Source organism: Rhinoraja longicauda, chromosome 10 (genome assembly GCF_053455715.1).
Source record: "Rhinoraja longicauda isolate Sanriku21f chromosome 10, sRhiLon1.1, whole genome shotgun sequence".
Taxonomy (NCBI): Eukaryota; Metazoa; Chordata; class Chondrichthyes; order Rajiformes; family Arhynchobatidae; genus Rhinoraja; species Rhinoraja longicauda.
Genome location: NC_135962.1, coordinates 22,336,285 through 22,353,491, shown reverse-complemented (window position 1 = coordinate 22,353,491; position 17,207 = coordinate 22,336,285). Strand labels below are relative to the sequence as shown.

General features: G+C 37.5%; 1 protein-coding gene across 2 annotated transcripts in view; it reads right to left on the bottom strand.

The window, feature by feature from the left end:
- Window positions 1-17,207, bottom strand: part of LOC144597270 (RAS guanyl-releasing protein 1-like) — a 92,221-nt gene that overhangs the window by 5,463 nt on the left and 69,551 nt on the right. The window contains exons 9-14 of one of the 2 annotated variants that reach the window (XM_078406383.1): window positions 13,000-13,080; window positions 10,651-10,755; window positions 9,089-9,198; window positions 5,904-6,048; window positions 5,436-5,472; window positions 1,989-2,132 (exon numbers count right to left, since the gene is read on the bottom strand). In XM_078406383.1, coding sequence (XP_078262509.1) covers window positions 1,989-2,132; window positions 5,436-5,472; window positions 5,904-6,048; window positions 9,089-9,198; window positions 10,651-10,755; window positions 13,000-13,080 — 622 coding nt within the window. The remainder of the gene's footprint in view (window positions 1-1,988; window positions 2,133-5,435; window positions 5,473-5,903; window positions 6,049-9,088; window positions 9,199-10,650; window positions 10,756-12,999; window positions 13,081-17,207) is intronic. The other variant, XM_078406384.1, reaches the window with a different exon arrangement.

Sequence of the window (17,207 nt, the reverse complement as noted above, 5' to 3'; positions counted from 1 at the left end):
GCATTATTTGGTAGGACCTCGGGAGAGTAAAGTGGCCAATTCGGAACATGCCTATCCATTCCCTCCGCAGATGCTGTCTGACCCGCAGAGTTACTCCAGCAAAAGGCTGGAGTAACTTGTTGCAAAACGTGTTTTGCTCAAGATTATGGCATTTGCAACTCCTTTAGTCTCCAGGGTAAATCGGGAGCAGTTGTTACTGGATAAGTTCACATCTGATATGTGGGAGTCATTTGAAGGCCAGCTGGTCAGACAGAGTTCAGGACTGGTATGTTCTAGCAAGGATGAAGGATAAGGATGCTAAGGTAAGGGAACCTTGGATAACCTAAGGGGTTGTAAATTTGGTTAAGAAGAACAAGGTAATGTAAGTAAGGCCAAGATGGATGAAATCAGATGGGGCCTTTGAGGAATGCAAAGCAAGTAAGAAACTATCAAGCATGCTATTAGAAGAACAAGAAGGGGTCATGAAATTTCATTGGTGAGATGGATTTAAGAAAATCCCAAGGATTTTTGTATATACGTTAAAAACAAGGTAGGAATAGGAAAATAAGATGAATGAATGCGTGGCTCAGGAGTTGGCATAAGAGGCAGTTTCATATTTTCTGATGGTTCTTCCATAAGGTAGGTATTTCCAATTCACCGCTGATGGGCTGGTATATTTATTTCAATGCAAGGAGTATTGTGGGTAAAGCAGATGAATTTAAAACCTGGATCAGTGCTTGGGGCTATGATGTAGCCATTTAGTCTTTAGTCTTAGCCATTTAGATTTGGTTGCAAGACTTGGACATGACTGGCAGCTTAACATTCTAGGGTTTTGATGTTTCAGATGGGATAAAAAAGAGAGGTAAATGAGGTGGGCGAGTTGCTCTACTAATCCAAGAGAATGTCATGGTGGCACTGAGGAAGTTAATCCACTGAGGCAATATGGGTAGAGTTCCAAAGTAAAAAAGGTGCAATGACTCTAATGGGATTGTACTATAGGCCAAAGCAATATGGTTATCTTAGTGGGCGACTTCAATTTCTCCAATTGGTGCCAAAGCCTCAGATGAGGCAGAATTTATTAGGTGTATCCAGGAAGATTTCCTTTAACAATATATGGATGATCCAACCAGAGGAGGGACGATTAGAAGGGCCATAGAGCCGACACCATTTCATGGCACCTTATGTGAAGACATTTCCCCTCAGTTCTCTTAAATCTTTCCCCTCTCACCTGGGAAAATGGCTGACCATTCACCTTATCAGTGCCCCTCATGATTTTGTATACGTCTACCAGATCACACTCCTGCTACGCTCTGAAGAAAAAAAATCCCAGCCCCTCTACAACTTAAGCCCTTAAGTAATATGCCAAATCACAAAGCCGTCTTCACAACCCTGGCAATCTCAGTGGGGTCATCACTCAGGAAATTGTGTACCTGTACCTCCTGGTTTCTCTGCTTTACAACACTCTCCCATGTCCCACCATTTACTGTGCAAGCTCTGCCTGATTTAACTTAACAAAATGCACCATCTCACACTTGGTCAGTGTTAAATTTCATCTGCCATTCCTCTCCCACTTCCCCCAATTAATCCAGATCCTTCTGTAAACTTAGCCCTGTTCATTTATTCACTGTACCACCAACTTTGGTGTCATTAACAAATTTAAATTTGTATAACTAAATTGATATAAATGTAGAGACTAATTGGAGCTAATGTATGGCCAAGATGAGCCAGCACAGGTGGGTGACAGATTAGGTTACTTTTTGTGAAGATAAAATTTGTTGAAATAAAATAAAAAACTTTTTTTGCCTCCTCTTCAATTATGTAATTAAATTGACTTTTGGGATATTTAGCAAGGGAAAGCCCCAAGTCTCTGAAGCACAGGAGTAATGTACTGAGTTAGATGTGTGCATCCTCTATGTAAATTGCTGCACACCAAAAATTCTCAATAGAACTTTTTCTAAATGTTGCTATAATCTAAAATGGTACAATAATTGTAAGAATGGTAAGTTTACCAATGCTGTCGTCCTTTGTTCCAACAGGACAGAGTGCAGTAGGAGTGGAGCTTGATGTTGGACTGGAGTCTGTGGTCTTGGATCTCTTTTTGCATTCCAAGACCACGAGGTCTCGACACTGTTTGTGACAGTTCATGCCACAGTCTGCCCCATGAGAAATAAATTATTAGACACCAACAAAATTGTGCAGCAACAGAAAAATGTTCAACCAGAATATCTACAAGCTGGAATGAAACATTTGCTTGCAAGCTCTTGCATTTATTTTCATGTTTAGATAATCGGCATCATTTCTGCAGTGTGTAAGGTGTTGCTATGGGAAACCATGAAAATATTATGCTATTTTTCCAATCATAATTAAATAATGTAAAATTTTACAGTATTTACTATGATTAGAAAAATGTCAAGTATTTCAAAGATAAAATCTTGAACATGTAATTAATTTAAAATATATAAATCCACATTATCTGTAATAATCCTTGCCCATATATCTTCCACTTTAGTTTTCTAAAATCACATTCTTCCTGTTTTCAGGAATGAAAATTAAATATAAATATAGCTGTCTTCTCCAGATGACCTGGGAACCATATTGGAATTTATTTTCTATATGTTAACTGTCAGCAAGTCTTTCCTTTGTCTTAACAACTTATATTACTGATGGGATGTTTCAGTGTTGGAGATACAGTGCGGAAACAGGTCTTTCGGCCCACCAAGTGCGCACCAACCAGTGATCACCGTACACTAGCACTGTCTTACACTCGGGACAATTTTTACAATTTTACTGAAGCCAATTAACCTAGAAACTTGAATGTCTTCAGGTATGGGAGGAAACTGGAGCGCCCAGAGAAACCCATGGGGTCATGGGGAGAACGTACAAACTCCATGCAGACAGCCCCCTTAGTTAGGATCGAACCCGGGTCTCTGGCGCTGTAAAGCAGCAACTCTACTGCTGCACCACCATGTCGCCCCACCGATGCATCCACTGACTAAAGGAGAATTCTTTCCGGTGGATTATGCATTTAGGAACTGATTGCATTTACATCAGAACTTGCATTGCTTCTGTCTCATTCTTCCATATGGAAAAAAGCTTGCGGTAAATATAAAAACTGACTAAAAGTTTCTATAGGTATGTAAAAAGGAAAAGGTTAGTGAAGACGAATGTAGGTCCCTTACAGTCAGACAGGTGAATTTATAATGGGATACAAGGATTGCAGAACAGTTAAACGAGTACTTTGGTTCTGTCTTCATGAAGGAAGACCCGGAAATACTAGGGGACCGAGGATCTAGTGGGAGGGAGGAACTGAAGAGAATCCACATGTCAGAAAATGATGTTGCGTAAACTGTTGGGACTGAAGGCAGATAAATCCCCAGGGCCTGATGGTCTGCATCCCAGAGTACTCAAGGAGGTGGCCCTAGAAATCGTGGATGCATTTGTGTAAGAAAATAACTGCACATGCTGGTACAAATCGAGGGTATTTATTCACAAAATGCTGGAGTAACTCGGCAGGTCAGGCAGCATCTCAGGAGAGAAGGAATGGGTGACGTTTCGGGTTGAGACCCTTCAGACTGAAAAGGGGAGGTGCAACGAGACCTGGGTGTGCATGTTAATCAGTCACTGAAAAGCATGTAGGTACAGCAGGCAGTGAAGAAAGCCAATGGCATGTTGGCCTTCATTGTGAGAGGATTTGAGTATAGGAGCAAGGAGGTCCTACTGCAGTTGTACAGGACCCTGGTGAGACTGCACCTGGAGTATTGTGTGCAATTTTGGTCTAATTTGAAGAAGGACATTATTGCTATTGAGGGAGTGCAGCGTAGGTTCACCAGGTTAATTCCCGGGATGGCGGGACTGACATGATGAAAGAATGGGTCGTCTGGGCTTGTATTCGCTAGAATTTAGAAGGATGAGGGGATCTTTTAAAAACATATAAAATTCTTAGAGGATTGGACTGGGTCAATGCAGGAAAAATGTTCTTGATGTTGGGGGAGTCCAGAACCAGAGGTCACAGTTTAAGAATAAGGGGGAGGCCATTTAGGACAGATGTGGAGAAACATTTTCAGCCAGTGAGTTGTGAATCCGTGGAATTCTCTGCCACAGAAGGCAGTGGAGGCCAATTCACTGAATGTTTTCAAGAGAGAGTTAGATTTAGCTCTTGGGGTTAAGGAATATGGGGGGGGGGAAAGCCGAAACGGAGTACTAATTTTGGATGATTGGCCATGATCATATTGAATGGCGGTGCTGGCTCAAAGGGTCAAATGGCCTACTGTACCTATTTTCTATGTTTATATTTCTATGTCTCCCAGCACTGAAAATGATATGAATGTGTTCTAAAACCATGCCTTCACTGAATTTATGCTTTAAAAAAAAATTTGCAGGTGAATTTTGATCTTGTAAACAATTTTGAAAACTTTGGTTGATGTGAAGTTGTCATTCTTTGTTCGGTCAAAAAAGTAAATCTGTAGTTCTGCATTTGTTAACCTGCACATGAAAAGGGAAGCTAGTTTACAGTATAGCTGGCTACAATGATTTGCCCTGGATTGTGTGGATTTGTTGAACTAAAGCACATTTTGGAGTCAAGTAGGACACGAGGTTTGCAACATTCTAATTCAGTTTGCCAAGGAGAGAGAAATGCAGTTCAGATAAACAAGACCCACTGCTGACTGATCATTTACCTGAAATGTTATTAATTGTGTTTTCATCATGACAGATGCTTCCTAATCTTACGAATAACTTTAGTAGTTTGTGTTTGTACTTCAGATTTCCAGCATCTACGGTTTTATAATGAAAACCTACCTTTAGAAAGTTAAATTGAGTTTATTAGGACCTTGCCTGCCCTCGTTCTCAGACAATATACACTGATGTCAGTGTTTCATGAACAATGTCATGAATACAATTCCTCAGATGCTGAGTCTAAGGAACTGCCCTGATGTCCATTTTGACAATTTGCCACTGTCAAGCGCCTCTTTCTGATAATCAGAGACATTTAAAACAATTCAATAGTTGTAAATAATTAAAAGCACAATTACACTTAAACTACCTGAAATTAGAAACCATTTTATAAAAAAATTGAAAATTATAAATCACTTCCATTTTTAATCAAGTTTGATGACCTTATTGAAATGAATGGTGTTATGCTATTTATGTCTGTCATAACCAAGGCCTGGAATATAAAGTGCACCCAGCTGCTCAACTCAACACATCAGTACTCTGCCACTGGACACAGGGGTGCCCTGCAGCACTGACTTCTAACCTCCAGTTAACATGACTTACACATTGTAATAGGCAAGAGTGACAGTTGGAGACAAAGTGACCTCTGATGGGGAAACTGCTAATTACAGGCAAACATGATGTGGACTGATAATTTTAAAGACCATTACAATAGTTTAACCCTCGTCATATGAAAAACAGTTTTTTTTAAATTCCATATATTTAATTTGTCTTATGTCATTTACCTCTGCATTTGTATCCTTGCTTTATAACGCCCCATATCTGCAAAGAATAAACAAAGATTACTTTGTATATGTATATTTTGTGGAATGGAGAGTTTTTAACCCTGTAACTGGCCAATCATTTGGATTTCTTGAGAAGTGGCTATCTCTGCCTGTCTGGTGGACATTGACACCAACTATACAATGCGAGAATAGAATTGCTTGTGGTCCTAGTACAACAATGATGATAAATCACCTTACCGAAGGACAACTAGGGGTTTTACAACAATAGCAACTCCAAAGTTTTTACAGGAGTTCAACGTCACCATGCTAAAATGGGACTTTAACTTACAAACAAACCATGATCCCCATAACAAATGACATGTATATTATCTAAATGCATTGGAATAATTGTCACAAACTGTTTGGCTACTTTACATTTGATCCAGTGATATGTTACAAGCTAGGAAATGACACATTTAAGTTACTTACAAATCCAGCACAGTTGTCACAGAAGGTAGGTTTCAGATATGTTGTCTCTTGGAAATTATGGAAAAATCCTTGAACTGACTTTGAGGAGATGGAACTGGATCTCATGAAATACGCTGTAATTTCGTCCCTGCTTATTAGACCTTCGCTGTAAAATGATGAATTGTTCATTACTGAAATGTTTGCATGGATGTGAACACATTCTTAACAGGAGCTCTGTACATTATTCTAGTAAAAGTGGTAGTGAAAGCCAAATCACACGTTCTGTAATGAACGCTACAAACTATATTTTCCACAATATTTTAAATAATTCACAAATGACAATGGTATTGGCACAGCATTGAATGTAATTAAATAATGCTGTCATGGGCAAACCTGTAATTGGGCAATCATTTATGTCGTACACCAGCAGCAGTGAAGTTGATTTACTTTATAGATGTATCAAAGATATGTGCTTAACGACCACAACCTGTACGTTTCTTTTGAGAATTAAAAAACTACTGATTAGTGTACAACAGTATAATTTATCTGTAATATGCTTCACCAGCATTGGGTAATGCCTATTGTTTCGTAGCTGCAGTCAACCTATGGTTTGTGAGTGCCAACAGCTGCTTTTTCTTGAGTGCAGTCAACACTTGGCTGTGGTGTATATAATGATGACATTAAGCTGTATACTTTAATTCTCAGCAGTAACGAGTGTTCTGCAACAGTGGTAACATGAACATTAGACTCCTGACCATGGGTGGATTTAGATTGCAGGCTTCCCATATAAATGAGGGGGGCAGTTTTTGTAATGAAAAGCCTTCATGGTAGTATCTCCAAAATTAATAAATGTTCTCAAACTTTAAGCTGTAATGTACAGATGCTGATGAAATACAATGGACTAAGCTCAAGCACACTACAAACACATTACACTGAATTTTAAAGACAGCATTGAGATTCTTTTGAATGCAATTCTGATTCTTTATAATGGTTTTGCAGAGAAATGGCATACTAAGAATCAATTTTGAAAGATTTAATGTAGGATACATTTTTATTCTTTGTCAAAAGTAAGAGAATACTTTGTATTTAGCCTAATAAAGTACAAGTTTAAAATATTAAGGTGGTGGCATATTTCACGAGTATAATATATAGATTAGTAATATACTAAACTTTAGTATTAGCCATTGCAGTTGCAAGCATTTGAATATTACACCCTGCAAAATGGCCCTGTAGGATACTGTATATAACTTAGTTTCTGTGCCTTTAGAATCTTCTGTATCCTGGTGGAAAGATTAGTGAGTCTTGCCAAATTTTATAGCAATAAATATTTATTATTGCCCAAACAAACTGATGGAACTATTAGTAGATATGCAAGAGTGCCATGGTGGCACCCCAGTTGCCTCAGCTCCAGGGACGCACGTGAAGACCTGATCTCCGTAGCTACCTGCAGAGTTTGTATGTTCTTTGTTTGCCCTCCCTTATCCCAAAGGTGCCCTGTTAGATTGATTAACCATTCCAACTTGCACTAGAGAGCAATTTAATGGGTTTGCCTCCTTGGGAGCTGTCATAGACCTGATGGGGAAGTAGCCTCCTTTCCATTAAGATAGTTTTAGTGTTTTATATATTAGATATAAATCACGCATTCAGAGTCTAAGGGAGGACCAGAAACATTTACAGGTGTGTTCATTCGCAGTATACAACATTGAGAAGTTTTCTGGAGTAGCTGGGGCAAATCTTTTCCCAATGAAAATAGAGTTGATTACAAAGAGTTGAGATAATTGGTAAAATCGCCAAAGGGATTAAGGGGAAACTTTCTTGTTTAATTATTGATAGGCTCGTTGATAATTCAGGAATGGCAAATAGAACAAGAAAATACACAACACATCGTACAATTTAGATACAAAAAAATGGAAAGAATACAGTATGATTGGGCTAAAAGAAATATGGGAAAGTGTAAAATCTTTAAAAAATTACAAATAAATTTCTACCTTCAACTTTTCTGAATTGAAGAGTGATTTGTGTTCAATTATCTATTTTGGCCTTAGAATTACAAGTCCCAACTCCCTGTGGTTGTTTAAGTCACACCACATCTTCAAATTCAAGTTGAAGCCTCTCATCAGATCTTGAGGCAATGAAACATTTGCAAACTTTGCACCTGCAAGTTCTCATGTTTTAACTATTTCACACTAACTGTTGGAGTTTCTATACATAATGGGTGATGACTTCATTATATGCAAAGAAATTGTTAGCAAAATATTTGCTTTCCAAAGGATGATGAATGATGATCATAAATATATTTAAACGAGGAAAACATTTGGAGCTACAAGGAATGAGCAAGAAAAGGAACAATGAGTTAATGCTTTCAAGGAACTAATAATAATAATAATAATAATATTCATTTATTGTCATTGCAACGAGTACAACGAAATTAAAAAATAGCCAATCCTGACGGTGCGTACAAACATATATGCAATAAATGCAAAAACAAATAAATACATAAATACAATTAAATACAATTATATTAAGTACAAGATTTTTTAACGGTGTTGCCTAGTGCAAAGGTAGTGTTCAGTTCTCGTATGGCCCTGGGGTAAAAACTTCTTAAGTCTGTTCGGGATTTGATCGACCTGAAACGTCGACCAGAGGGCAGATGAACAAACAGACGGTGGCCGGGGTGGGATGGATCTTTTATTATTTTGCCTGCTCTACTGAGGCAGCGTAGGCTGAACAGGTGCTCCAGGGAGGGCAGTGATGATCTTCTGGGCCGTCGTGATGACCCTCTGAAGGGCCTTCCTGTCCTTTTCTGAGCAGCTGGCATACCATGTGGTTATACAGTATGCCAGCACACTCTCGATGGAGCAGCGATAGAAGGACAACATGAGCTTCTCCTGCAGGTTGGTTTTCCTGAGGATCCTCAGGAAGTGGAGTCTCTGCTGTGCCTTCTTTACTGTGGTGATGGTGTTGGTAGACCAGGTAAGATCCTCTGCGATGTGCGTACCCAGGAACCCAATAGTAGATCTATTGGGCTAAATGTCCTTTTTCAGAGTTACAGGATGTGTGCAAAAATATATAAACTAAAAACTTCTATTGGAGATTAAGACTTTCACAGCTAACTCTCAATCAGACTAAAGCTATTGGATTCCGTGGGAATGTATACTGTCACATGGTTGGGACATATTATACAATTGTGAAATTGCTTTACCTACCAATCTTTGTCCATCACACAAAAGGAAAAAGGAAAACTAGCAGCAATCTTTTCAAATTCTTCCTGTGAAATGTAGCCATCCTGATCGTGATCATAATTTTTAAAAACGGACTGCAAAGAGCAAACAAAAGGTTAGATACAAAATGTGCTCTAATTAAAATAATGGAACAGTCCTAAATATACCAGTAGCTATGTTCTTCTTAAGAATGAAAGACCAACTTTGGGAATTGTTTATGCTAAATATTATTTTAAAATCACAGACTGATAAATAGGAAAAAGTGTGGAAACCCCTGCAGACTTAATAGTCATTGTCCAGGACTAGAGTTAGTCCAAAAGGTAAGTCCAATCCATGAAAAATAGGAGCAGGTGTAAGTCCTAATGCTTCATCAACTTGCTCTTTTCATAGGACCTGGACGAGCTGGTCTTGCCTCAGTTGTCCTGCCTGTTTGCCCAAGTTGATGATTCCCTTTTTGTTCCAAAATCTGTCTACCAGCTTTCAACATGTTCTTTCTTGTTTTCAATGGGTGATCCTTTATTCTTATTTCAAACCCACATTTGAACATCTTCACTCATGAAGCAAAACATCCTCTCAGCATCTATCTTGTCAACCTCACCTCAGAATTTAGTTTAGAGTTACAACGTGGAAACAGGCCCTTCAACCCACTGAGGCCATGCCGACCACAATCACCCCATACACTAGATTTATCCTACACACGAGAGACAATTTACAGAAGCCAATTAACTTACAAACCTGCATGTCTTTGAAATGTAGAAGAAAACAGAAGCACCCAGAGAAAACCCACGCGGTCACAGGGAGAACATATGTGTATGTTTCATTATGATAACCTCTCAGTGTTCAAACTAAATAGTCATATAGATGTAGAAACTAATGAAATATGTGAACACTGGAATAATCCATGAAATGTGCTCTCGGTGGTACCTGCAGACCTAAATTCTTGACCTGATCTTAAAGCTTGTGAAACACTCGTCAAATTTAATGGTCACAGGAAGAATATTCAAACTTCACGCAGACAGATTTAATTTGCTGATTTTAAAGTAGGGAGAGCCAAAACTGAAGAATCACTTTTATGCATCACAGCAGATTTCAGAATTATTGGCAAAAGATCTACGAGTTAACATCACGGTTTGATTGGAGCTAATGTACTGTATGGCCAAGATGAGCCAGGACAGGTGGATGAAAGATTAGGTTATTTCTTGCTCTATTAATATTATAGACAAGCTAGTCTTGCCTCAATGACTGCAGAACTAACTTCTCAATTGTTATGGGCTCACATAACTCAAATTGGGAGGGCCACTCACCAGATACAAGTATTCTACATGATTTTTATTCTTGTGTCCTGCTTGGTAAAAGCAGTACATTTTTGTACTGAAATTAAAGAAATGTATTGATGAAAATCAAATCTTGGGAGGGGAATACAACTTTTATCTGATCTGGTAGCCATTTAGCAATCAATGCCAAATTTTGCCAATACCTCTGTGTGTTTGAACTACAATATGAAAACTAGTAACTACACCCACAGCTTGCTAGGAGGCAAAACTCACATCAACCATCCGCTGAACATGTTTACTGATGGTCTTCGGATCAGGTTTTGGGGATATTCCAGGGGCCCAGTCTGCTACCACAGGTGGCTTACAAGGAGTTGCTGGCTAAATTAAAAGAAAATTAAGTTAGTTTGCAACTGCAAATCTTCTATATGGGGGGAAAGAACATTTATTGTTGCAATCATTTGATACGAATCATCAAGCAGTTTTGATAACCCAACAATTTCAGGTAATATGTTTCTCCCCATTATTAACTGCCTGTTATCTCTAAATTAGATGTGCCTAATTGCATGTTGACTGTTTAAACAGTTTACGGACTTCAAAAAGTCATGAATCTATTATTCCTTTTCACAACAAGCATGCTTTTTAAATTGTTAATTAATAAATGATAGTAAATTTATCTTAACAGAACAGTACAGCACAAGAACAGGCCATTCGGCCCACAATGTCCACGCCAAACATGATGCCAAGTTAATCTCTGCCTGCACATGATTTATATTCCCCCCATTCTTTGCATATCCATATTGCCACAGTTACAATAATTATTCCACAACCATATGCGTTTAAAAGGCAACAATAGGGATAGGGCCACCAAAAAATAGAAAGGACAAATACAAGGGTAATGACAAGAATTGAAGGGTTTTTCATCTGAAACATAAACTCTGTTTCTCTTAACTAAGCTGTTACTTCCAGCATATTCTGTTTTTATTTCAGATATCCAGCATCTGCTGTTTGTGATTTGAACAGTTCTGGCCTTCATATTATAGAAGGCATTAGAGAAAATGCTAAAGAAAAATACTGCCTCAATGACCAAATAGATTTCATCTGCTCAGGTAAATTGGACAAGATTGGTAATTTCCGTACAAAAGAGAACACAGGGATTTGACAGGGTAAATGTCGGAAATATTTTATTATTTGGCAGGTTAAATTAATGGGCCATAAATATAAGACAGCCAATAATAAATTAAATAGAGAATTCACAAGTATCTATTTTACCCAGGTAGTTTTTAGAATGTGGAAGTAATTGCCATCATGAATATTTGAGGTGGCTAGGATAGAGATGCTTGTCAAATTCAAGATTGAAAGCACAGAACATGGTGATGGAATTAAGTGAAGGACGGAAGAAGGTTTCTCTGGAGCATTATCTCCATTTGGTGCCTGTTGGGTCAAAGACGAGCTTCTAAGCTGCAAGTACATTTCAGTAATATTTAATATATTGACTATGCCTCTAAAATAAATTTGGGTGATCTAGATGTAGGGTGTTGAAAAATGGGAAACTAGGGCATTACAAGATCATATTCCATCAGACTGGCCGAATCAACTCAAGACTACCAGAATTACAGAAATATGCCTCCAGCTATTTATCTAATAAAGATTCAACAATACCCACCAGGAATTAATTTACACTGAAATGTTTGTACTCCATTTCTATATTCCTGGAAAATAAATGCTCACCCTACAGTAGGATAACAAGAATCGGCCCTAATACCTGAATCCCATTGTTACTTCACACTCTAGTTTTTCTTTCAAAGAGAAACACTAAAACACCCTTGCCTCACAGTTCGAATAACACAAATAAGGATGTTGAAAATAAGATGTCAATGGTACATAAACTGCCACTCCAATTGTACAGAAATATCCTAGTAAATGATAAAGAATCCAGTTAGTGAATTATCCTCAACTGATTTAATTTTGATTGCACCTACCTGAATCAGAAAAAGATGGTTCACAGTAACAAGTGGATGCAGACTGATAATGCAGCATTATTTAAACAAGTTGACATCTGAACAAAGCTAATTTTAATTTTAGGCAATGGTATAAAGTAAGCAGGATTATATCAGATACTCATCAAACATCTTCCCCAGAGAAACATGAAACAGGACTAATGGACTGACACCTGATTTACATACATACCAAAAATGTGGCTCACCAATATTTTGAGAATACAACAAATGTTCAAGTCACCTTGGCGTTACAATTACAATTAACACTGACCTCTGCATACTGTACATAAGTACCACAAAAAAGTATTACTTTTAATATAACTTCCATATTATATTGGAGATTTTTTGTTCGGCTGAAACCCTAAGTGAAAGAGTTTCAGATATTGCATATGCTTTCAGTCTAAAATCAATTACATGCTTCAGGAGCCATAAAGCTCTTGATTTGAACATGATCAAATCTGATTGTCTTTCAAATTTCACCAACCGCAATTTCATGACATATAACTTATCTGGCAATCTGACAAGATGATTGCAGCTTCAATCAGCAGTAATGCATATCACAATATGCACTTAATGTGAAACAGCAATATCAAGTGACAGAAATGGTATGAGGAAAGTTTCTTACTGGAGCTTTATTGTTTCGTGGCTCACGTGCATATGAAAGCTCATAAATTTCATCTTCTGAGTAGTAGAGGTCCAGTGAGAGCTGAAATAGTGCAAAATATCAGTTACACCAACTGCTTTCACCAAATGTTTCGGAATTCACTCACCGCACTACATAAGTGACCCATGTTTGGCAAGTACCTTTTATTGTATATTAAAAAAAACACTAATTAAGAAATGTTATACTCTTGCAGTTCAATTAATGATTTACTGATGATTCAAGCCACCGCAAAAATCTACAGAGGGCACCAGTTACTCTGATCTACCAGTTACAGATGGCAAACATTAAAATGGTAGTTATTGCAGTCACACTTCATCTAACTGCATCAATAAAACCTTTTAAAGAAAGCCAGATACAGAATATTTTACGCTAAGATCTCAAGTGTGGTTATGGCTTCTGATTCTCTCACCTCTTTTTGACAACCTTGCTGGAATAAGATTACACAGGTATCCTCACCCAGAACTAAGGTCTTGCCACAATAAGCATTATTCATATGAGCATTAACATGTAACTGAAGACAATATCTGAGTTTAACGTTATTCCATCTTCAGCAAATGTTTACTAATACTTTAAGTTTTCAGAAACAGATATATTACGTATACATTCCCTTTACTGAGACATGTTGTGGTGATTCTAAGGTTGCGCGACAAGATTACCAAAGAATAAGTTCACATTTACTGGGATAGCTCTCCTGCATTTTTACATAAATACTGTCCAGCATAAAAATGTACCACTTTACAAAATTGGCAAAACATGTTTTAAACTGACAAAGCAAGCAACAAATTAGTATTGCAAATAGACAACAAAATAAATTCACTGGAAGACTGCTAAATGAACGTATTCTTTTCAAAATATCCCTCTTTCCTAAATCAATGCTGCTCAAAGCAGACTGATGTTAGTCTCATTACTTCATTTGAGCAATCCCCTCCTGGTACAGAACATTTGGTGCAAATCTATTCCTTTACATTTTCACCTCCACTATCATCTACCTCCAGTCCCATCCCCAAATCTTCCCATTATCAGCAGCTTTGACAGCAGTATAGGCACAGCAGTAATATCTCCATTATTGCTTCTCTTGAGTGGGTAGTTAGGAGATGCACAAAGTGTTTGCTGGAGATGACTCACAGCAAAGCTTTGATCAGCAATTTGTTGGGAAAAGAGCAAATTATTCAACAAAAAAAATCAATTTTACATACGTGTATAAAGCCTGATATTGAATCACTTTAGGCATTACATTGAAAAATGATACTGTTCCACATTACCACAATGGTCAATGATCATTGGAAAATCAAAATAGAGGAGCAAGTTAATGGTGACCAGTCTGAAGCTGCTATTTGTGACTGATTTGCATTTTAATTTGTTATCAGCAACTGGATTTTATTTCACGTTCCCTAAAGGGCTACCAAGAGGTTAATATTCCCTAATAAGACCGTCTAATTGAAGAACACTATGTGAATCTGTTTGATTACATCTAACAACAGCCGTGGAAAGGACAGATTTCACATTCCGAATAGTGAATTGTACTTTCAGTAATCATCTACATGCTTTTCCACCCGCAGCCAGCACTGTAAATACCAAAAGGCAGTTGATTGACTTTTTTACACGCATCTGCCAAAAATGGCGTCAGCAGACAATCGTGCAATCAAATTAATACTCATATAAATTCACAAATTCTGTTTGCAGAATGGAACTTCAGAGTGCTCTGCTAAATTACAGTCTGTATAAACAAAAGGAAGTGTGGTAATGTCAAAGTGAAGCAATAACACAAAATGTATTTATCTTCTCATAATTGTATTTCATACATTGTTAATTTTATCGTGGCCATGTGGTTTAGATAAACCACAGCAAGAAAAGGAAAGCAGTATTTAAAGAGCTTATCTTTATGAAAAACTATCAATTTTTAATAAATATTGAGGAAACAAAATAAAAGCCTGCTTTTATATGGGATAGGTAACCTAATAAAATGCCCAACAGCAATTAATAGGATCAGACCAAATTAATACAATGAAATAGAAATGTAAAAATGCAGACCATGTCACAGAAAGATATTAGAAGAGTTGACCAAAGGCTCGATCAGAGGTAGATTTAAAGGACAAGAGAGAAGTGGAGCGCTTTAGGAAAATAATTACAGAGCTAAGGGCAAAGGCTACTGAACAAAAGGTCACAAATGATGGAGGTAAATATCGGGGAATGCAAGAAGCCAGAATTTGAAAATGTGAGTGATAATAGGTCTTGTATGGCTGGAGGTGTTAAAGAGTTGTCAATGGTGATGAAGAGGGGGTAGGTCGGGTGCGAAGGTAGGGGTAAAATGTAATGCACTGATACTTATTCATTAAGAAATTTCCAAACAAATTTAAATTTTCCATTAATCGGATTTTACTTTGATGCAATAAAGTTCAGAACGGTATTATTTGGTGAGTAAAATTACTTGCAGCGGTTTTGGTTTTGCTCATTAATTTGCTAGTAACTGAACCGTGCAAATGATTTCCTGAAGCATTTCGATACAATTGATTTTGATGTATAGTTTTAAGCATGTAAATGAGAAAGCAAACCAGAAGATGTCAACTTAAAGTTTTATTGCATTATCACATGCAAGATCGAAACTAGCATTTTAGTATCAAAGTGACGACCAGGTGAATCATGATTAAAGTTTCTTAAATTGTAAATTTCACATTTTATACGAGTTAAAATTTTGTTTATTCTTGGGAAATAAAGAGTTGAAAGTTTTAGAAACATTCAAAAGACCAAAGCAAATAATTTAAATAAAAATGCAGAGGTCAAAACATTCTTAACTTTGGTTTGACTAATGTTATTATATTGGCACATTACATTAGGGCTATAGTGGTGATATGTTTGAATTTTTTTAACAGCATTCATTTTCTTAGAATTTAGGAAAATAACATTAAAAATAATAAATTGAGCTATCCTTTTCCTTATGAATAAAAATTAAGGATGTTAAATTAGTACAATATTTAATTGAATTATTTGCATTTTTCATCACAGTTAAGAAGCAAAATAATGCTGAGAATTTTGAATGGTCCAGTGGTAAATGTTTATCCTTAACATTTGAATGGTGTACATCTCTACAATGCTTCAATTTTGATTTACTGCACATCCTCTATTTACTTCACCACACCACTAGCAAATATTTCTATTACCAAATAGCTTGGTTACAATCACTGCTAAGCACACTGAGAATAACGTTTCTGAGGGCAAGGAGAAGTTTGAAGAGTCCAGCAAGAGAAGCAGGGAAATTGGGTTGACAGGTCCAGGTTTGGTTTGGACTTAATTCCATACTCTTCCATGGTTCTGGATGTTGGTGACTGCAACAGACTGAGAAGACCTGGACTCAATTTCTGGGCAGTGGTAAGTTAATACAGGATCTGTATCTGAAGACAGTTGGAGACACAGAATGCAAGCAGTTTCCACCCATCCCATAGGATTACCCTAAAACCAGCGTTGTCTAAAGCAAATCACAAGGTAGTGGACAATCAATCAATCTGAGCCCCAGCCATCAATCAAAAGGTTCAAGCCCAGGTATCGCTGCGTCCAAATAAGCAGTGCAGAGGACTCTCAGCAAGCTTCTGTTCCACCCCTGGATTCCACCTGAGGTCCACTGCAAGAATCCGAATAACTACGTAATCTGTACTGCTCAATTTTTGTATACTTCTGTCAGTCTCGCCTCTGTCCCCAATCCCCAACACTCCTGAGAAAACAATCCAAGCTTGTCCAACCTCTCCTGATAGCTAATGCCCTCTAATTCAGGCAATATGCTGGTAAACCTCTGCTGCCCTCTCTCCCAAAACCTCTACATTCTTCCTGTAAAGGGAACATGAACTGCACACAATACTCTAAATGCAACCTAACCAAAGTCCTATAAAGTTGCAACATGACTTTCTGACTCTTATACGTTGTAGGAGCCATTTGTGTTTGTACTAGCTGCCTTAGCATATTATATTATTTTGTATCCCGCTGTATTATTTTTAGACACACAATCACAATAAAACTTTATTAGCCAAGTATGTTTTACAACATACGAGGAACTTCATTTGCCATACAGTCATAACAGTAGAATGCAACAGGACACACAAAATACATTTTAACATGAACATCCACCAAAGTGACTCCTCCACCTTCCTCACTGTGATGGAAGGTAAAAAACAGTCCAA